General features: G+C 40.3%; 1 protein-coding gene across 1 annotated transcript in view; it reads right to left on the bottom strand.

The window, feature by feature from the left end:
* CTNNA2 (catenin alpha 2) overlaps positions 1 to 23011 on the bottom strand; it is a 1091309-nt gene that overhangs the window by 691104 nt on the left and 377194 nt on the right. Inside the window, exon 7 of the mRNA XM_087863625.1 lies at positions 9503 to 9706. Coding sequence (XP_087719751.1) covers positions 9503 to 9706 — 204 coding nt within the window. The remainder of the gene's footprint in view (positions 1 to 9502; positions 9707 to 23011) is intronic.

Genomic DNA, 23011 nt, shown 5'->3' with positions numbered 1-23011 from the left:
GAGAGAATTAGTATTTGCTTCTGCTAGGTACCTGGCAACCTACCACCCAGAATGCCTTTAAATGAAATTTTAGATAAGCCTTATGTCACCCTAGAATATAGATTCTGACCCCAAAACTGAGTGATGGTGAGATTGTGGTTATAAATTCTTGGTGGTGTGAAAAGTTTTGTTTTTTTTTTTTGGTTTTGGTTTTGTTTTTTACAATGCTCTTGAAAGACCAAGACAGCATGCATTTCCATTGTTTCTCTCTGTAGGGAAGTTTTCTGTTCTTTGATCATGGCCTAATAGTGTCATCATCTGAGAATCCAGGCTTTATACTGAGGTCCCTAATCTGGCTATCCAGCTGGGTCTTAGATCTTTGTCTCCTGCTCTCCTGACACACAGTCTCATTTAAAACCCATCTAGACTAGAAGGAATATGCAGACCTGTCTCTAGTTTATTGTTTCTTGCCACTTATTGCCTCTGAATAACTCCCTTATATTCCTGTGAGACCATCCATGCATTAAAAAGAAAGTTTAAAAAATTCTACCAGGCCCACAGGTGGTAGAAGAAAGAAAAGGAGAGAAGGAAAAGTTAGAGATGGAAGGGACGGGGAGAGGACAGGAGAGGGAGAGAGAGAGGGGGGAGGGAGAGAGAGAGAGATTGATTGGTTGTGATTGCTTAGTACCTCTTTTCCTCTATAGAGAAGTCAACACTGAGCATCTAGAGTTGTTGTGACGTTCACTGCTCAGACTTAACTCATTATAGAACCAATACTGGGAATCTAATTTTTTTTTTAAATATTTTATTTATTTATTTGAGAGAGAGCACAAGCAGGGGAAGCAGCAGGCAGAGGGAGAGGGAATAGCAGGTTTCCTGCTGAGCAGAGAGCCTGATGTGGGGCTCGATCCCACGTCCTTGGGGTCATGACCTGAGCTGAAGGCAGACCCTTAACTGACTGAGCCACCCAGGTACCCCTGGGAACCCCATTTTGATGACAAGGCAAACTTTTCCCAAAATCTTCCAACTCAAGAGATTGCCAGGCAGCGGGCTTCGCCTTTGCTGGTTGGGTATATCTCAAAACCAGGTAATAAGTTTATTGGTGGACTGCAGCCAACATTTAGGAGCTCCCAGAAGAAGTAAATGCCCTAAGGAGATCCCTCAGCCTGCCAGGGTATCAGTCAATCTCCTAAAATTTATGCCCCGGGTGACTACTTTGAACCCTTTCAAGCAAATCAAGTTTCCATGAAAACACTAACAAAAGTTTCTTACCCCTAATCACTACTCCAAATTCTAACTCTAAGACCCAAGAATCACAGAATCATATTTTAGAGCTAAAGAAGAGGGCCATATTTGTACGATGTACCACTAATTTTTCTCATGTTTATACTCTTGGAATTTTAATCCATCTCTCTGATCCGCAGGAACTAGAGATACTCCCATGTTCAAGGGAGAACCTTGGTCCTTCTCTCTTAGAAGCCTACAGGACCAGGAAAAGGCAGGCACCCCATCTACTAACTCAGACAAGCTGCACTGCATGCAACCTTGTCCAGCTCAGAGGCCTGGTCCTCCTGTTGTTTACCCTTTGGTTTCCCAGGACTGCCAGTCTTAGTCATTTTTCTCCAAGGTCTCTAATAATCAGCTCATTTTATAAGGACTGTCATTTGTTTCTGAGCCTTGGCAACAGTGTTGTCCACAGTATTCACCTAAACAGTGCCACAAAGCCAAACGTATCTCTAGCCATTCAGCCCCCATCCAGACATACCCAGTGATGCTTTCCTTTATCTGTTATACTCCTTATCCCCAAAAAGCCCTCAATGAATTTTACAGAATAGGGTTTTTGTTTGAGGTTAATAAAACAGGGAAATAAGAACACTGGGGAGAAAAAGAAAGCAAACATAACTTTCCTTTGACACTGAACGTTCTGGCTGCCACTGTCTTATCTGATCACTGAATATTTGCATAGGTATATTCTATTAACCACTTGATAGCCAACAAAGTTGAGGCTCAGTGTCTATCTACCTTGCCTAAGTTCATGTCATACATAAGGAACAAAACTGGGATTGGAACCTGGGTGTATAGATGGTTACAAAGCACAGACTTGTAAACTCTGCTGAAATATCCATAGTGGGGAACAGGGGAGAGTTTCATGTAGGAAAGACCTTTCCTGGCCAAGAAATGGCATGTAGGACTGCATTACGAACTGACCTTGATGATCCAAAGGAAACAAATCTAGTCAGACCCATCTCTCCCGGGATCCTGTAAGTCATTTAATTGTATGTCATGAGCTGATAATAACAGCAAACATGCATACAACATGATGTACTTTTCAAAGGGCCTAATTCCCCTACCAGGATAATTGTCCCATACTCTGGATCCTTTAGGACCAAGGAGACCTGCCACGTTCCCGTAGGCCTAGATGTTACCCATACCTGTTCTCTGTGCTAATCAACCACCTGCCCGTCTCAATCTCCTCCTGCAGCCACTCAGAGTACTCTCATGCTCTGTGGGACATCTGATCATGCCACAATTCCTCACCCCCTCATTTTTCCCCCTGGGCAGTTATGTCCCACCAACACAGCTGGACATTCTCCCCCCACTGGTGCTTGAGCCAGTGTGGCCCAGCACACCCCTCCTTAACACTCCCTTGGCTTTGGAGATTCCCCTGCAGCAAACTTGGTGGAACACCATTAGAAAAGGAATATGGTAAAAAAATAAAAAGAAAAAAAAAATTGTGTTACTCTTTACAAGTGCCAGGGTACCTCTGGGAGTCACAGTGAAACTGTCTGGCAATGCAGGCAAATGGGATTGCAATGTAATTCCAAGATCAAGTCTAATGCATTACCCAAAAGACTTCTCTTCCCAACCATGTTTCTTAGGAAGAGTAGATTCGAAGAACAGTTTTAAACCTCAGAAAAAGGGTTTGGTAACCTAATTGTACCTTTTCAATGTCTGAGCAGGGAGTACAACTAGAAAGGAATTTAAGAATTATCTCTTCATGGAGCAAAAGTTTTACAGAAGCAGCATACTTACACAGATGAATCTGAAGCTCAACATTCACAGAGGTGAGAGCACTGAACACATTTGAAGGCACAGAGCATAAAGAGAAGAAAACATGCAAATAAGGAAAAGAAGGAAAACCTTCTCACCAAAGGCATCGAACAAAGATATTAGAAATCCTTCTCTTGAATGGAGCTACCACTTCCATTAAGACAGCTCTAAATATCCTCTTAAAATGGAGGCCTTTTATGGAGAGGTATGAGAAACTCCGGGTCAACAAGGGCCCACAAGTATTTTCAAGCATTACTTTCTATTTTTTTTTTTTTTAAAGATTTTACTCATTATTTGAGAGACAGAAACAGAGCATGAGCAGGGAGGTGGAGGCAGAGGGAGAAGCAGATTCTCTGCTGAGCAGGGAGCCCAACATGGGGCCCAATCCCAGGACCCTGAGATCATGACCTGAGCCAAAGGCAGACACTTAACCGACTGAGCCACCCAGGCGCTCCTCTATTCTATTTTAAGCCAAACATTCTGGTAGAGACACCTGTAATCAGCCAAACTGACTTTAGTGAATTTCAACCCTCTTCTACAAAGTAACGGAGAAGAGAGAAATGAGAAAGCATAGATGCTACTAGAAACAATATTTATGTTTAATTAACAATTAGCCTTATTAAGTGGTAATGGCTACTTGGTCTTTCTTCTATCTTCCCATCTGGGAGAAATTTGGCAGCATAACAATTTCTATGACAAAGTTATCTTTCTGATGGCACTCCCTTTAGAAGCTTCCAGGGGCTTCTTTGGGACTGTAGATCAAATTCAACTATTGAACCCCTTCCCTGGTTGTCCTGGACCCCTCTCTGCAGTACTACATACAGCAACTTAGGGAAACTCTGACAAATGAAAATCAAATTTATACAGAAAAAAAAATCAATAAGATACAGAAAAAATACACCTATGATAATTTAAAATAGAACCTCAGAGGCATTTAAATGTCTTCACATACAAAAGTTTCATGGCACAAAATTCTCAGGGATCCCTTTAAAGCACATAAACTGTAAAGCTGTGCTTCTCCACTTGCTCACTGTTTCCTCGGTCATTTTTTGGGTCTAAAAAATACTCTATATGGCCAGCATGAAAAGGCTTCCCTCCTTATCTTCCCCAACACTTTTCTGTAAAAACAATCCTCTCAAAATGAATTGCTTCTCAATGAATTATTGCATGTTTATATAATAAAATGCTAAGCAGCCAGTAAACCTAAGGTTAGAGAATGTTTATTGACATGGTAACATATTCACAATACATTAAGAAAATAGATTACAAAATGCCATATACAATGAGTCTATTTTTTAAAACTCAAGGTATAACATGCCTGTGTGTTTCTGTGTACAAATGTATCACTATGTAAGTGTAAAAACATTAGAAAGACATATACGAAATTGCTAACAATGATTATCTTTAGGGGTGATATTATGAATATTTTTTTCGTATCTATCATCGACAATAAACATACATTTTTCTTGCACCATTAAAAAACAAAACAACAACAATTAACAGCGTACAAGGCCACTAATTTCAGAGTTCCCTCGGCTCTGCATATCACTTCACGAGTTACTAATACAGTGTTGAATTCTAGAGCCTTGGTATAGTATGGGACCTACAATTGAGCTGAACATGACCTTTTAAGACCTCATTTCAGACCTCACCCTACATAAACTGGATCCATTAGGACCCCTCTTTATAATAAATTCCACTCTACAGCAAAGGCTAGGACAATGATCCTTCAGGCACTTGTAACATGCATAAATTCTCCTATATTAATTTGTCCTCGTGTGTTTTAACATGTCCATCACTTTAGTGGTTTACAAAATGTCCCCAGGAATCCACTTAGGTGCTGCAAGAGGTTTGAAAAAAATTGGATTCAAATCTTTTGTAAAAATAGATTACTTAAACTACTTAGAAAAATACATTTAAAAAATAACCTGCCACGTTTTCACATAGCAGAGACCAGCAAGTCATTACTTTATGCCACCTGGTTCTCTGCCACCATTGTGCAGTTAAACTTTGTATGATGGTTTTAAAAAATGGTCATTCTGCATCAGTCTTGAAAAAAAAAATAGGGCAACACAGACTATCTGTTTATGTAAGAATGAACCAGTCCACACAGCACAACACACAAGGTCCAGGCATATCTGATTATCACATATTCCCCTCAAGGCCTAACAGGGAATTGTGCACAAAGAAGGAATGGTTTAACACATCTCTTTACTGTTCTGCATTTAGGGTTAGTACTTAGAGTATTATATTTTTCTAGCCTTTTATATTTATAAGCATGTGAGCCATAGTTGGGTATTTTGGGTGATACAACTTTGAAACAAAATTTTTCTACTTAACTCCCTTTTCACATGCAATCTGTCTAGCAGAGTATCCAGGCATTGCAAAGTGAGCTCTTCACAAATCATTACGTCTGAGTAAATCAGAATTTTCCACGCAAGCAAAGCCAGTAGAAGATACCAACTGAAGACACCATAGAAGGGGCTGTTACAACCTTAACGGCCATTCACACTGATCACTGTCCATTTTGTGTTCGTGAACAGACATATTCTTCTCACCAGCTGCTTTCTAAGCAAATTTTGTTTGAAATACAGTTAGAATTGGAGCCCTTCACGTCTACTGCTACCACTTGAGCCACACCACCATTCTCTCACAAATTATTTCAGTGCCCCCTCTCCTGTCCCCCTACTTTTTTTCTTTTTCTTCCACACCCCTTGCGCTCCTATGGCCTATCCAAGGACCTTAGTCATGGCACTTTCTTCCCAACACTCTCCAATGATCTCCCACGCCATTAAAGAGAAAAGCAAATTCCATACAACACTGCATAAGGCCCTGGGTAGTCTGCCACCTTGTACCCTTGCAGACCTCATCTTCTGTTGGCCCCCTTTCACTCCCAACAGCCTTGATCGCCTCCCCATGAAGATCCAATGGGCCCTGGGCACCCGCTCACAGCAAGGCGCTTAACCTCCGTGCTTATTCCACCTCAAGCACTCTTTGCTCCCTCATCTCCAAAAGGTCTTTAACCAAAAGTATTTTCTCAATGAACACTTTCCAGGCCACCCTTATTTACAGCTCTACCCCATGCTTCCTGTCTCCCAGGCTTTCTATTTCCCTGTGCCACTCGTCATCTTCTGAGACAACTCTTGCTCAAATTATTGTCTCCCCCAACTACAGTGTAAGCTCCTTGAGAACAGAGAATTTATCTATTTGTTCCCTTCTATATTCCAGAACCCTAGAACAGTGCCTGGCACAGAGTAACCAGGCACACAGCACATATTTGTGGAATGAATATGATATTCTAAATTCAAATCTGTCATAAAATCCTTATCAATAAAATACCATGTTTAGTTGTTGCCTCTCATGGGGTCACTTCTAAGGTTTTTGTTTTGTTTTGTTTTTTTCTTGATAAAAGTTTTAGTGTCACGGGGGGTGTTTAAAATTGTAAGTTATAGAGAAAAGTTTATGTCTTCATTATAATTTGGAACTATTTATAGTACTCGGCATAATATTCCAACCACCACCCTGATGGCACTCATCCAAAGGCCACACATCCTTCAGAAAAAGAGTCTCTCTACACATTATTAGTCTTCACATATGCACAACAGTGATGGTCTATTTAAAGGGGGAGGTTTTTTTTTTTTTTTTTAAAGAATCTTCTCACTTGGGCTTACATCATCAACTTGAAAAAACGACGTCATCCAGGGCTTTTCTTTTCTACCACTGCCACACTGTGATCATAATTTTTGCCACATGCCTCTGTTCACCCAGCACTTTTCTCTCATACCAGTTTCTTTGGGATACCCAATTTCTGTTACACACACATCAATTTGTATATACTTCTGTGGAAATATCCAACACACCATGGATATCCTACTAAGCTCAGTGCAATTCATATGGCCAACCCATGGCTCATGGCCCATGCAGACACTTTTTCCTAATGACTTAGCATAAAGCTCTTCTTCCTAATCTCCATCTCCCTGCAGTGGATACCACTTGGGATTTATATGATTTTAGAACAGCTCTGGTTACAAGTGAGCTTTGTAAGTCAAATCTTCATCAGGGAAAGATCAGGAAATTTTCAGAATCCACAAGTGTCAGTTATGCCCATTTTTAAATCTTTTCTTCTCAATCTAATAATTCTTCACCCTAATATTGCTTAGCTTACTAAGAGGAAAATCTGCAGAGTGATAATTTGATAATACATTTACTCCCAGAGCTTACAGACTTTAAAAAGAAGTATCTTCTAACAAACATCCTAGGCACAACTGACTAATTTATTGGTTGCTGTGAAATACAACAGACTTTTCAGTCAAGGCAGAGATGCGTATGTGGGTTTTATATTGATATATGCTATATCAAAATAAACACATTGACATTTTGACAGTAGAAATTAGGCCACTGGAAAGAGATGATGGAGCTGATACGGCTGCATCCAATTCTACCTTGAAATCACCAAAGAAGTGTGAAGTTATACAGTTTACATAAAAGTCAATAGGAGGTGTTTTATTTCAAGACTTTGATCCTGTTGGTTCAAAGTGAATAGCATTTGCACACTTTGAAATTTAAGCACGAAGCCCACCTATGTATTATCTGCAACCATATCAAAGTAGAAACCAAGTTTTCATAATACAAAATACAAAACATTCCTGTATCACAAAGTTGTGAACAGAAAAATAAGCACACAGAGTCAATAAAATATAAAACTCCATCAGCTCTGCTGATGTATAAGTTTGCACTGAAAGAAAAAACTTCTGCTTGACAGGATTCTAGATATAAACTAAAAATTACATATCTCTATCAACTCTTGTTTAATCACGTTCTGTGATTACTATTCACAGGAACATACTTTTTTTCTGAAATATTTATATTGACATCTGAACCATCACTAGGATCTCTGCTGTTTCTACTTCCTTCTTTGGCAATAATTCATTGATAGAACTACCAGCATGCCTTAATATAAAACCATATTCACATATAAGTAAGTAGCCTGTTGCTCTTCTGTTAAAAACAACAAACACACAGAATCCCAGATTTTATAAGCATTAGTTTTGTTAAATCTGTTATTCAAAAGATTCACTCAGCGTGGGAGACAATGGCAGTCAACATTTCTAGTTTTACCCAGCATAGCACCCACAGACCAAAATCACAGAAAGCATGAACCGTCCAGGGTCCTACGAAGGAATCCCCATAAGCAGCTGGATACCATGTTAGACATCCACACCTTACTCTTTGTGTGCTGAAAATGGGCAAATCTTCTCAAATCAAAGAATCTGAAGGTTGATATAAAGGAGACAGATTTTTCGTTTTCAGTTTGTAGGACACTCTACATTTTTTGTTTTCTAAATCAACATTCTCTGAAGAGTCAGGCAGGAGCAGCACTGTTCCTGTCAATGCTGACTCCTGGCTTGACCCGTGGGCTGCATGTCTTTCAGGGCTGGGTCCGGGGATGGGGGTGGGGTAAGAAGAATTGGGCTGGAGGGAGGACATGGGTCAACTGCATTGTTTCAGTGTTGTCTCATGGTGTTCTAAAAGGACCCAGCATGGGCTTCAAAAGCCGTGAGATTTTTCAGTGTTCTGCTCCCTACTTGACCACTACACAGAGCACTCCTTCAACATGTAATGCCAAGACCTCACTTTACCTACATTTTACCACTTTGTGCTGATTTCTCTCAAACCCAGGAGTCCAGGACAGGAGAAACTCCAGATCATTCAAGGTTGCAAGCACTGGGCACCACCAACATCACTTCAGCTGAATGAATTTAGCAAATCAATACAAACATAATTCAGTGCCTTTCAAAACAAAGAGTATGGATTTCATCTTCTTTGTGTAGTTTTCAGGTATATAACAATTGTCACACTTTATAACCGTAGGAACGGACAGCTATTGTCTGTGCTGCAGTATCACTAGATACCACTAATACACTTTTGAAAACCTGGAGATTAATTCTCATAAGAACTTCCAACTGCACAATGAATCAATACTTCCTCCAAGTTTTACAGCCGTTGGAACGGTTCCACCTTAACCAAGCCTGCACAAACATTTGAAAACCTGTTATGCTTATTAATACCTCTTAAGGATGAAGATTAGCATCTATAGCCATCCTTAGTTTGCAAAGTGCTCTGTGTAAGAGGACTTCATTATATCCTCATTTCCATTCACCATCCAACTTTCACCGACTGCAATCTTACCTCAGTCTAAGGCCAGCCATCAGAATGACCACAAAATCATTCAAGTCAACGGCCCAAGTGTTCCTAACCAGGCTCTTCCACCACTCTCTTCCACGCTAACAATTCATTCTGGGCCAAGCACAGGACACCATTCTCCCAAAGCGGTTCGTCCATTCCCCCCCTCCCCCCGGACTGACTCTCTCCAGGAACACCTGTCCTCTCTTCCTGGTACGCACGCTTTGCTGAAAGCCACGAGCCGGCGCCCAAACCCACCGAACGCGAGCCCCGAGGGCCCAGGACTTACGTTGTTCATGTACTCGCTGAGCAGGTCCTGGAGCGCCTGCCGGACGGCGTTGCACTCGGCCACGATCCTCTCGCGCCGGTCGTCGCGCGTGCACGACGAGTCTGCCATGAGCGCCGCACCGCTGATGATGCTCTCCAGCCTCTCCTCGAGCGACGGCCGGAACCTGGCCTCGCTGAATGTCATGGGGTCCAGGATTATCTTATTCTGAAAGCAGCACCATGAAAGAATTAGGGGAGAAGACACGACTGCCTTTGCGCCCTGTTTTCTGAACCAGAAATATCTGCGGCGAGGGCAAGACTCCCCATGGAGAGGCAGCTGGTTGCTTAGACCAATACCAAAGTGGCCTTGACCAAGTAGCAATTGTCTGTAAGACACTTTCCCCTAAATCTAATCTTCAGGGAGAAAACAGCACATCTTGTTTCAAGAATGTGTTCTTGGAATAGGCTGCATCAACCAAAGAGGTTTCTAACGAGATTGTGACACTGGCTTTGTTTTTTATTCTTGGTTTTTTTTTGTTTTTGTTTTTTACGGTTTTTGTTTTTTTTCTTTTTACATTTGTAGCCTTCAAGGAAAGCACATTTCAGGGTAGCACTTTGAAGGATTATGAGAAGATTTTAGAGCCCCAGAGCAAGAACATGATATGTAATCATCAACTTAAAGATCCATTCCTGACTCATGTACACATTATATCTATTTCATGAGAAGTGGAGAGTCCCATGGCAGGATGCCTTTTGAAACCTTGGCAAATAACATCCAACAGAAATATACTTTACAGGTTACTTCCCACTAGAAACTAATATCTTTTGTATAAAAGAACTAGTGTATTAGAAAAGGATTCATTGTGTGTGTGGGCGGGGGATTTGTTACAATAAACTGACAGTGTCACGATAAAGATACTGCATGGTCTGAAGGAGCCTAGATAAGGGGAAAAACAGAGATGTTTCCTTAAAGGAAGGTGTTGCAGAGAAGTAGGCTTCAATTTGCCCTGCTAAGTCTGAAACATGGAGGTGAGGATGTCCAGAGGTGGGGGATGTCCAGATACAGAAATAGGCATCCAGATTTCAAGAGATAAATCAGCCTCTATGAGGACCTGGGGACCATCAGGGTTATCTGGACACAACACAGTGACTAGTATATTAATAATGTCAATAGAACAAGAAGACCAAATAAGACCTAATTAATACCAATTCCTAGGGTGTGCAGAAGGATGAGAATCAAAAAATGAGATCAAAGATATAGTGAGACAGGATAGGAGCAGAACCTGGAGAGTATTATTCCCAGCAAGTCAAGGGAATGGAGAGACACAAATTGTGTGACAACTGCATGAAAGAGGCAAAACTGACTTTCACCAATGGTTGGATTCCACTGGGGCCCCCTTTTCTGCTCAAAACAAGGAAGATCATTCCAACAATGCTAACTAGAGTGGAAAGACCTGCTGCAGGCAATGGTCTGGTCATCTTCATTGGAGGTGCATACTCAGAGGTCCGAGGACTGGAGTGGCAGTAATGGAGTAAACGGTCTTCCAACCCTATGATCCTATGGTAGGATTGCCATTTCATGACAACTTCCTTTGATTTCATAATTCCTTAAATGTTCATCAGATTTTAAAAACTGACATTACCTACTAGACTGCTTAGTACTGAAAGACAGTGGAGACTATGAAAGATATGATTTTTTTTCTAAGGGGATATAAAATAACTGCTTAGTTATTACAAAACAGTTCGGACTATCTGCTCTGGCAAAGTTTGCCCTAACCCTCCAAAGCATCCTAAGGTAGTTGCTGAAAGTTGTGCTCCAAGAATCAGTGGCTCTGACTAGGATTGTCCTATTATAATGCACACATCTCCACAGCAGACATCCTGTCAGCACAAGGGCTATGAGGTCCTGAGGAATGAGTGCAAGCAGGTGGCAACTTAGAGAGAAGCATCCACTAAATACAGACCAGGTCTGAGGTCCACTGGAATTTTGGACTTCCTAGGAAATTACTCATTGGTCAAAGCTCCCTCTTCAAGTTTAGAGGGCAAATGCATGAGCTCATGTATAGAAGATAAAGCTTTTCTGTGGCAGGTTTTGGCATAAAGACCAGCCTCACATTTTTGCTTAGATCTTAAAAAGAAGATGATTTGTTACTTCGCTCAGAACAGTATGACTCAGACCCTGTGCTCTGTGCACTAGTAACCCTCCAAACAGTGTCAAAAAATCATGAAGAGGCCTCAGTAGAGTGGAAGGCTTTGCAGCATGTATTGTTACAGGGAAAATTCACAAAGGCAGGCTGAGAGGGGAACATTGGCATTCCCACCACACAGGCTGTCTGTAGTGGAGCTGGGGATCCCTTCAAATTCTTTCTCACTCTCTTTCCACTGCTGTTGGTTGATGCGTCTATGATAATCTTATGGAACATGCATGAAGGACTGATACTCTAATTAAAGAAACACCTGCTCAAAATAGAATTAGACTATTTTCCCTTATAAAGATTATAGATTTTCAAAGACCTCTTTTACAGAAACTCAGATTCACATAAAACATAATGAGAATCATTCGTTCTGCTTTGAGGTTTCGGGAGACTCTTCAGAATCATATATTGGCTCTGGCATAGATGTTTTATTATACATTGTACTAAAAATATAAAGAAGTGCCAATGTGATGGAGATATACTGAGGTAAGTTTGAACTCTTCAATAAGGGCAATTGTAAAACAGTTTCTTTGCAGAACAGAGGAAAATGTACTACTGTCATTAGAACATTACTTCCTAAATTATTTTCCACGGAACACTGAGCTTAGAGATGTAATGTTTTGATAAAAAAAAAAAAAATAAGTTTCCCTGGCCAATATGTTTTGGAAATACTGCATGGCCCAGAGCAAATTATCACATGAAATGCTTTAGGGGAGTTCTGCCTTAAAGGAGTCAGTTTACAGTAACATTCCTCAAACCTATTTGAGCAAAGAGAGGGTTCCCTTTAAAATGCACGCATTACCTATGAGAACTCAGGAACACACTTTAGGAACTGTGGCAATGTCAGCTGAGTGAGCTTCCCACCTGCCATGGCCCTAGGCTGTCATGAAAGTAAATGCACTGAAACATTGAGCGTGAAAAACTCTGAATAAAAGTTACACTGTTCATCACATTTCTAATGGAATTATTCATTATTTATAGATTACAGGGGGGAAACTTTTTAAAAATCTCCCTGGAAAGAAACAATAAATTTACAATATTCTCATCTCTATCTGCGGTGGAGATGGGAAGCATTGCAATGATGGATGTCAAAGGCTGGCGGGGAGAAGCCACGTGGGAGAGAAAAGGCATAAAGGTAAAGGGCAGTGCACACGTGTCCACATGTGTGTGTGTGTGTATGTGTGTTTGTGTGTGTGTAGAGTATGCATTGCCTATGTGTGTTTATTTATTTTTTTTTTAAAGATTTTATTTATTTATGTGACAGAGAGACAGCCAGCGAGAGAGGGACACAGCAGGGGGAGTGGGAGAGGAAGAAGCAGGCTCATAGCGGAAGAGCCCGATGTGGGACTCGATCCCGGATCGCCAGGATCACGCCCTGAGCCGAAGGCAGACGCTTTAACGACTGCGCTACCCAGGCGCCCCTGCCTATGTGTGTTTAGGTTGTGTGTAATGGGTGGAGGGGGATGAGTGCATGGTATATAGCAGGGGTATGGGTTTTTTGTATGTCTGTGTGTGTCTGTGTGTGTTCAGAAAACTGGCCAGATCTCAAACAATCTTTAAAAAGAAAACACACACACACACACACACACACACACACACACAGAGCCAAATGAAGCCAGTGGCTCAAGGGCTAGAAGACAGACTCTATTTACAGTTGCTAAAGTTGAAAGAAAAAACAAACTCCTGGAGCTGAATCCTGATCAAGAAATACAGAGAATGAATATCAAAGCTGACAGAGGGAGGGGTATTTGCTTCTGCATTATTTGGGAGCGACTTAAGAAACACCTAGCCAGGTGTCTTTGGTAGCACACTTCAGGGTCATTTCAGATCAGCAGCAGCTTCTTTCCTGCGTCAGCGCAGCCTGTCCTCACCTCTCTGTGCGGCTGCCCTCTACTGTCGGGAAGGGGCGAAGCAGCATCCTGGATCAAAACTCTCCTCCCTGGTCACTGAGGGAGTATTTTAAGTGGGTAACACGACAGCACCAGAGAAAGGGCAAAGCCAAGGCCTCCTGTCTTTCCCTTTAGACAAAGGTGCACCCCTGCGTGAGGATTTTATGCTGTTTCCTACTATTTGTCATATTTTAATCCCCTGAGATTTTACATTTTAAATACGTAAGTCTCTGTTTGTATTCTTAAAGCTCATTTAATCTTTTTATCCTTTTGATCTTTCAGTTCCATCTTGTATTGTCATTTTTGTTCATTTTAAAATTGCCTACATTTCTTACTTTATCTGTTTCTTTTTAAAATGAGACTTTAATTTCTTTTTATCTCACCTATTTTCGTTCTGCTTATTTGACTTGAATAACATTGTATGTTTTGCTATTTCTACTTATCATATTCCTTATTAACATCCCTAATTTTACAAAATGATGTTTCATTCTTACATTTTAAGGAGTGGCAGCTGGAAAGCATGGCCTTAAAGACAGCAGCCACAATAATTCATCCCTAAGCATAAGAGGTTAGGATTCTATTCTTCCATCAAGTCAGTGCTTAATGGTCTCTTCTAGTTCTACATAATTGATCTCCCATTACTTCCAATGTTGAATTCTATAAAAATTTTAACTTGAAATAATTCAGGAGTCCATATAGTTCAAAACTACTTCCTAGACTAATACATTTACCTTCCTCCTTGCACATACAATTGTTAGAAGAGCCCTGCTTTTAAATCACAGCTACCATCCATTCTCTCTACCAGGAGTTCTCTGATCTAAATTTCAGTACCATCATGGGACATTGAGTCATGCTTGATGCAGGCCGATACAGTAGGAGGCAGGAAAGAGACCTCTACAAAGCAAGAGGCTGAATACATTACAGATGGTTTGACAGGTTGACAATTCTGAGCCCTTAATATTACTTTCTCCATCTTACTGAAGAGAAAAAAGTAATGCCAGGGATGTTGAGACATGGTCCTTCAGCTAGGAAAGGACACCAGGATTGGAGACAGGTCTTTTGATTTTAAGCAGTGTTCCTATATCAGATTGCTCACATTCAGTTGAAATGAGCCTAATTAATCACGATGAGAAAAATATATCTCATAGTTAAGCTATGGAACTCTCCTAAACTAAATACAATGGCCTAAGTATCATCTCTCATACTGTTTTCTTTTATGTCATCTGGGTCAGCTTGCCCTTCCAATAAATAGAGTACAGTCATTCATTCAAGAATGGGTGCCCGTTGCTGTGGGTGTCTGAGGGCACGGACCAAATAGTCCTTTATCTCAAGAGGTTTACAGTCTAGTCAAAAAAAAAACCAAAAACATGTACAACCAATCCTAATTTGGAAAACATACCAATGATGTTAAGGAATGGTTGAGTGATGGCAATTTGGGAGCTGGGAGTTAAATGTTTCTGGAGATTATTCCTCAGCTGAGACCTCAAGAGTGACAAATAGTTGACCAAGCAAAGTCAGGGGCAGGAAGAGTTCATGCAGACAGAACAGGAATTGGGAACAAATGCATGGAGGTGAAGGATATCATGGTATATGAAGAATATTACGCAAGGTTTATTGAAGCTGAAGTGTGAAGTCACAGGTTTGGTGCCATGGACCCCATCAATTCTCCCTTAAGAGAAACTTCTCTGTGAGCACAGTTAAGGGACTACCTCCATCTGCTACAGCTAGAGATCCACCACAGTTTCATCCAAAGCCACACTTGACCCCAGGCAGCCCTTGTCAATTACTGAGCACCATCAGGCCACTCTTGTACGATGGGGACGTGCCCGACAGGCAACCTCTGCTCCTGCTCTGGATTTCCCACTGGCCTGAGACTTTCTCAGAACTGTGCTGAGACTCCTCCTACAAAATCCCTTTCTTTCTTGCTCTCCTTGCACAGGTGTTTGACCTGCATTTCAGTCAAAAATCTCTCTAGCTGATTCTGCAGGTCCTCTCCCACGTTATCCTTTACAGGAATTCCTCCTTACATATTTAATCCCGCCTACCTTGGCATTTGCTCCTCCAAGGACATGAATGGACCCAAATAGGAACAGGAGACAGAATTGGTGAAGAGAGGCCAGCCACATCCTGACAGACTTCTATTCCATGTTAACAAGCTTTCATTTTGTGAACATTGCTTTGGACAATGAAGAGTCATCAAGAGTTTGAAACACAGCAGTAGTAAAATGCTGTTTGGTTTTAGAAAATTTCCTCTGGCAATTAGGGAAGTTAGCTTTGGCAGGACTAAAAGTAGAAGACTGAAGACCAATTGCCAAGCCTCCAGAAGCCAAAAGAAAAATGGGGAGAGTACAAGATCGTGTTTGTGTAAAGAGTACATATTGTGGGACATATTTAGAATGTCAATTTGCAAAATTTGGAGATATACACCCTATGAGAATAAAATCATCAAAGATAAAACCTAAACTTATAGCATGGGCAACATGCACAACGCAGGAGTCAGCAAGCTCTATCCTGGGTGTCAGCCTCCTATTTTGTAAATACAGTTTTAGTAGAACACAGGCCCATTCATTTACATACTGGCCATTTTCATGCTACAATGGCAGAGCTGAAAAGTTTGGACAGAGATTATGTGGCTCACAAAGCTTGGAATATTTAGAGTTGTCACTTTAAGAAAACATTTGCTGACTCAACAGGTTTAAGGTGCCTATGATACATTTAAGTGGAAAAGTCTGGTGGAAGTTGATTGTAAGTGTATGAAGATGGGCAATCTATACAGATGCAGGATCATCAGAATACAGGCAGGAGTGGAAACCATGAAAATGGATATGAAATCCCAAGGGAAAGTAACAGAATGAAGAGTTGAGTCCAAGACACAACATCAGAAGCTCACAAATGATATAATAAAGAATGGTCAGAGATCTAACTAGATCCTGGAGATTGCATGACCATAGTTGAAAAGGGAGAACAGTAGGGAATTCTACAAAGAGTGTAAATGAGATCAAGACTGAAAATGTCCATTGAGTTTGGAAGCTAAGAAGTTGCTGGTGATAAATTGTGCTTATGTGCCTATGTGTATTTGTGTGTGCTGTATTTATTTACAAATATCTTAATCCAAAAGCCACATCAGGGGCACCTGGGTGGCGTAGTCCTTAAGCGTCTGCCTTCAGCTCAGGGCGTGATTCCGGTGCTCTGGGATAGAGCCCCACATCAGGCTCCTCCGCTAGGAGCCTGCTTCTTCCTCTCCCACTCCCCCTGCTTGTGTTCCCTCTCTCGCTGGCTGTCTCTCTCCGTCAAATAAATAAATAAAATCTTAAAAAAAAAAAAATCAGATTTGATGCAAAGTAATAGAAGCAATGTAATGCTGAAACAGAACAAAAAAAATTCTCAAACTCATAAAAATATTTAATATATTTTTTAAAGATTTATTTATTCATTTGAGAAAGAGAGAGCATGACCAGTGGGAGGGGCAGAAGGAGAGGAGAATCTCAAGCAAACTCCCCACTGAGCTCAGAACTCAACATAGGGCTCGATCATGACCTGAGCTAAAACTAAGAGTCTGATGTTTAACTGAGTGAGCCACTCAGGTGTCCCTTAAATTATTTATTATTCTGAAGTTTCTAGAACACACAACTCGAAAGACAAAGAACTAAATGGTATGAAAAGTAGAAAGATGAAGATAAAATCAGTTTTGGAGACATTATACCTATTAATTTAGGGAAAAAATGACAATCTACCAAAAAATTACAGAAATTTTTTCATGCAGTCACTTGTATCAATATGCAAAATTCATTGCCTTCATATATAGAAGGAGTATCCGACTGGAAGACCAAATTTACAGTAACAAGAACTGCAGAGAAAAACACAGGAAGAAAACAACATTTAGATGTCAATTAGACGAAACAAGAAATGTGCTCAGAGAGATGAGCAACTGGGCACACACTAAGAGCAAAGTGCAAAGCAAAGTGGAACGCATGCCCTACAGCTCCAGGGTCCAGGATGTAGCCACTACACTACCTTGTTTCCCTCACGTATCTGTTGGCAGGTGTGACGCCCATAGCCATGAGGAAATTAATGGACCAGCCACTTCTCCATCTCAGATACTAAATGGCGGTAGTACACAATTGTTTTATACGCTTTTAGGAAGTATGGAAAACAGTGAACAATTACTAGGGATAAAAGCTCTAAAATGTTACTTTATCCTACTCTTAATTTCTCATCTGTTTCAAACTGGTCTGTAAGTATTTTAAAACACTTTTTCTACCAAGAGGGAAAACACAAATATATCTTAGTTTTTCTTTGGCCAGGAATTAACTATCTTAAAACTGAATTTGTATCTAATTGCACTCAAGGCAGTAATTGAGCAAGAATTGCATACCAGGTATAATTTGGAGCATTAAAGTGTTTAACTACAGTTATGCCAGTAGAAAGGCTCTAGCACACACCTAACACTAATGGAGTGGTTTTATACCCGCATATTAAGTTCTCAAGATTCTTAATGCACAGATGAGGAAGGTAAAGTTTTTTCTTTCGTAACTAAGAAACTGCTTGTTACAGTGGGATGAATTTCATTTGTGATCTTTAGATTTTCTGGCTTTCGATGTGAAACTCTTTAGAGAATTAGTCATCTCAAATGTATGCAGAATTTTCAAAATGCCAAAAAAAGACACCAACAAAAACAATTTCATAATATAAACGATGTACTGATTTAATAATTTGTTGTCCCAAATCTAATCTTATAAACATGGAAAAGGCAAAAAGCAAATGCTAGTGGTATGAGAAAGTTCTATGGTTTTCTTTGTTGTTTGTGACAACCCCGCAAGATAAATGTGTCCTGGGATTTTTACTACCTTCATGGTTGAAGGTAGCAATTAGGAAGAATAATAACTTGTACTGTTCTACCTCATAAACATCAGACCCTCACCAGCTCCTGTCCAACATAACTATTTTGAATCTAACAAATAGAAAAAAAAAGTGTCAACAGGACCTTCTGCAGTCATTCACTTTTCTCTTCAGAAGGTCTTAAAAGAATTCTCTAGGAGGAAGGTAACATCGGCCAGATGCCTTCTTCTAAAGGAAAAAAGTCATTCTGATATGGAATAATTAAAGCAATGACAATCAGAAAACCAAAGGACAATGCATGTTTAAGTGAGATACTATTTCTCCTTTAATTATTCTAAGCTTTTGCCAGGAAAAGAGAACAATGTAGAGATGATTTCACTTCCTCTCCCAGTACCTTCATCCCCACCTCACTCTCTTCTTTACCTCTGCATATTTCATTTGTTTGCTTGGTCTCTGTGGTGTGTAGCTGGGTAGGTCATGTTTCACTTCTACCACAGCCCTTCCTTCCTCCTTTCCTTCCTCTTTCTCCCTAGTTTAAAATTTGAAAGTGCCTATGTTTTCCTGCTACTTGAAGGAGTACACGGCCATGTTGGCTGCTAGCAGCAGCACCTTCGCCTCAGTGAAATTTGAAGAGACTGAGCATGCCTAGGGAAAGCCGTTTTGGTTCAGTTTAGCACTTGATGCTACCCACACATTTTGGAAATGGTCTAGATCACAGAAGTGCACAGTGCTCGCTTCGGCAGCACATATACTAGATCACAGAAGGTCACAGAGAGCCCTAGTGGGACCAACATGTGTTAACACATTTAATTTTATTCCTGCATGATTCTGAAGCACTGATACAATGCAAAACAAGTGAGCAAATCCTGGCAATACCTATTAACTATTTACTCCAGTGTTATTTAAACAATGTCTGTTATTCCAGTTAAAAATATCTGACTAGTAACCCCTGAAGCAGTCTCTCCCAGTTGCCCATTAAAATGCCTACAGACAGAGGGGAGATAATGGAATTTTATAGCACTGAAAATTGAGAACGAAAGCCATCTACAGACAACGAGGCATGATCGTAATTCTGACTCCGAGTGCTTTAAATACTTCCTTTAAAGACTGAAGTCTAAGATAAAAGCATAAATCAAGACCAGTTTAATAAATTAACCAGGGTTTCTAAATCAAAAGCATGTTATTTGTTCGGTTTTGAACACTCCGTCTCCCTGTAGTGTATCAATAATTAATACAGAAACATTTTCATCTTTTTCATTCTGTGCCAAGCTCTCCCAATGAGAATCTTTCTATCTTTACATGAAAAGTTTCTCTTGGCCTAATTGAGGTAACATTTGGAATGGAAAATATTAAGGATATGGAATTTTAATCATCTATTTTTTATTAAGCTACAAAGACCCCTCTAACCTCCATTTTAGATTTGCCTTAATTTAAAAATTGCATAATACCTTATTGATTTCTTCTTTCTCAGGCATATACTTAAAAATAAACTAATTATTCCATTTATCTACTTAAGATATTATTTGCAATTAAACAGCTCAGTTTAATCGGAAATAAACGACAATGATAATGACTTGATAATTATACAGCACTTCTTATTCTTACATATTTAAGGGTTTTGTTTTGTTTTTTGAAGAGAAATCAAAGCCTACATGAATTTCATTTGAGAGGAGAAACTATTTAGGAAGACAGAGTTATTTACCAAAGTTAATGCATAAAAACCAGTGAGCAAGCAAGTCCAGCTCTGGGATGTTCCTACTGGATGTCGTAAGCCAGTGGAAGCTGGTTCCATTTTCCCTAATTCCATCATCTGTGGATGTTGCTGAGATGCTGCGGACATTTTATGAGCCCAGTTTCAAGTTCTGATAAGAACAGTAGTTAACAATCACAGCAAAGTAGGGCAAAGGTAATCAGACTAAGCTTCACATTATGGACTGATTAGAAAGCAAGTATCCAAAATGCATTTAATCAAATCAAATCTTTAGAGGGTCAAAGAAAGAAAACATTTTAGTCTTGCTGAAATCTCTCTTCTCCCCCTTGAACTCTCTATGTTGTCTACCACCTTTTTAATTCGTCCTCATCAATTTACCATCCACTCCTTAGTTGACTCACCTATGCTTAATAGGCCCCTGCTTTACTGTGGTTCCCCCTATCCCTATGACGGCTCCTTCTCTCATTTCCTCGCAGTTCTTCGTCCTTGATCTACCCCAGTAGCTGGTAAACCTCAAGGTCCCACTCCTTGTCCTCTGATAGCTCAACTCCTCCTATGCCTTAGCCATAACCTGCTCATGAATGAGAACTTAAGTTCGGACCCTCTCAAGGCCTAGGCCCTTACCTATAACTACAGCTGCACACTGAACATTGCCATCTGGATGTCCATCACTTCAAGCATAACATGTGTAAGAACACATCATTCTCATCCTAACCTCATCCTCATCCTCAGCCTAACACCCTGATGTCTACGGAGGAAAAGCAGAAGAAGGAAACAGAAACGCATAATCTCACTCTAATCTCCTGGTGCACTTATGAGAACCTAGACCAATGAGGAATCCTCACTTTACAAAAATGAAGGGAATGTTGCTCACACGGGGTAAGTGACTTGCTCAAGGCCACGCAGTAAACAACCCGAGTCTCTGACTCCAAAGCCCACGCACTTGCAGCCTCCTCCTCCCAGGTACTTGTGTTGAAACAGCAAGCATCAGGGCAATCTACGGCCAGGTGTAAAATGAGACAGAGTTAGATGGCGTGCATTAGAATCCTGACTCCAACTCCTTCTGGCTGTAACTTCTAGCTGACCAGGTTGCTGAAATGATGTGTTTCCTCATTTGAAAAATAGGGATACCAGCAGTATCTATACTATTGGAGTGTTAATTAAATAAGATAATACATGTAAAAAGCTTAGAATAATATATGACACATAGAAATAATAAATATCAGCAACTAAGTCATTTGAAATAGGTTTTTAAATGTAAGAGTCGATATTTCCACTGTCATTCCATCCTCCACCCCTTATTCAGGCTACTATCACCTCCTATTTATTCTACCATCAAGACTCTCCATTGATCTCTTTTCTTGTACAACTTATTTTTCCCCAACCATTTTCAAAATTTTGTTGAATTCTATTACCCGACTGTCCCAAAACCTTCAATGGCTCCCCCACTACCTATAATCACCAACTACTTGCCAATTTACAGATGCTGCAATCTTATCTGGTGGCTTTCCAATTCTATTTCTATCCTCTTTTTTTAAAATATGTCAAAATCCCCAGCGTAACTAAGCAATGGGTTGCATTTTTCACCCAACCCTCAGAATCGGGATGTCATTTTCAGCAAGTACAGCCTAAAATACAAGCTCACAATCATCACTTCCTGTTCAAGGTCCCCAGCCTTCAAGATTCTCTGCAATCTGACACCAGTCTCTGCTTCTCTAACTTCACCTCCCAGGACTCCCCTCATGAACCTCTGGTATCTTTTGCACCCAGCTGAGTGCGTCACACAAAATTGTTGATAAATGCTTGCTGATTTGCAGATTTAGGGGTCATAAACAAAAATGTCCCTTTTCCTACTTTAAATGAAGGCTTCCGGAGCATTGTAGGGCACCTACATAGTGAACCCACATGGGTGGCCCTTCAGCCGCGTATGCACGTGGTCTACACTGGTCTTTGATGTGCCTCGGTGAGCTCGAGATTCAGAATTACTGGGATGCGGCACATCACCTATCGTGATGACAAACGTCAGTTCTGCTGTCAGTGTGAGGCAGACTCGCCAAGGCAGCCAAGTCCTCTGGCTGGTGAGCCACCACTGTAAAATCCTTGATCCTGACCCATCTAAAAAAAGAGCAGTTTTGAATTTCCATATATCGTAAGCTACACCAATAAGCCTTCATAATGTGTGCACCCAAGTACAGAGTGTGTATGTGAAGAGGGGAGTGTCACTGCAAGCAGCGATGTCACAAATAAAGATTATACAACTGAAAGTCTCACATGAAGGTTTGATTACACTGGGGTCAGTTAACAATGGCTTCTGTGCCAAAGTAGGCCTGCTATCCATTTTTGTGTGTTTTACAAGCTAAGAATGTCTTTTACATTTTTAAATAGTTGAAAAAACCATGGGCCAACCAACATGTTACATTTCTATCTAAAATTATCTCCCTTATCTTTAAATATTAAAAAGATTAGTGATGAGGGAAAAAAATAGATATAACATGAGCCCAAGAATTCAGCAACTGAGTAATTAGTTACTGGATTATCAAAGGTTGATTTTTTTTTAAGTTTAATAATAGGAGAAACCAACTTCTCATCCCAGAAATTAGTTACACTATAGGTCTGTGGTTTGGAATGTTAAATTATCCATTTAAAACAGAAAGTCAATTTATATTTCTCAGAAGCAATTATGACTTAATTGCTGTTATCAACCTAATAAATTACTAGGTGATTTCCACAAACTGGTTATACACTCAAATTTTACGTCTGATGAAAGAATAATTGTATCAATATTCTGCAAATATGAAAAGGAAATTGGTTCATTGGCCACAAGGGAAACGCATACACCTTAAGTATAAACTCATCTATCTTTTTCTGTCTATCTTTAAGCAGGCAAATTAAAATGG

Source organism: Ursus americanus, chromosome 7 (genome assembly GCF_024610735.1).
Source record: "Ursus americanus isolate L20-20 chromosome 7, mUrsAme1.1.p, whole genome shotgun sequence".
NCBI classification, from domain to species: Eukaryota; Metazoa; Chordata; class Mammalia; order Carnivora; family Ursidae; genus Ursus; species Ursus americanus.
This window is presented reverse-complemented; position numbering and strand designations above follow the sequence as displayed.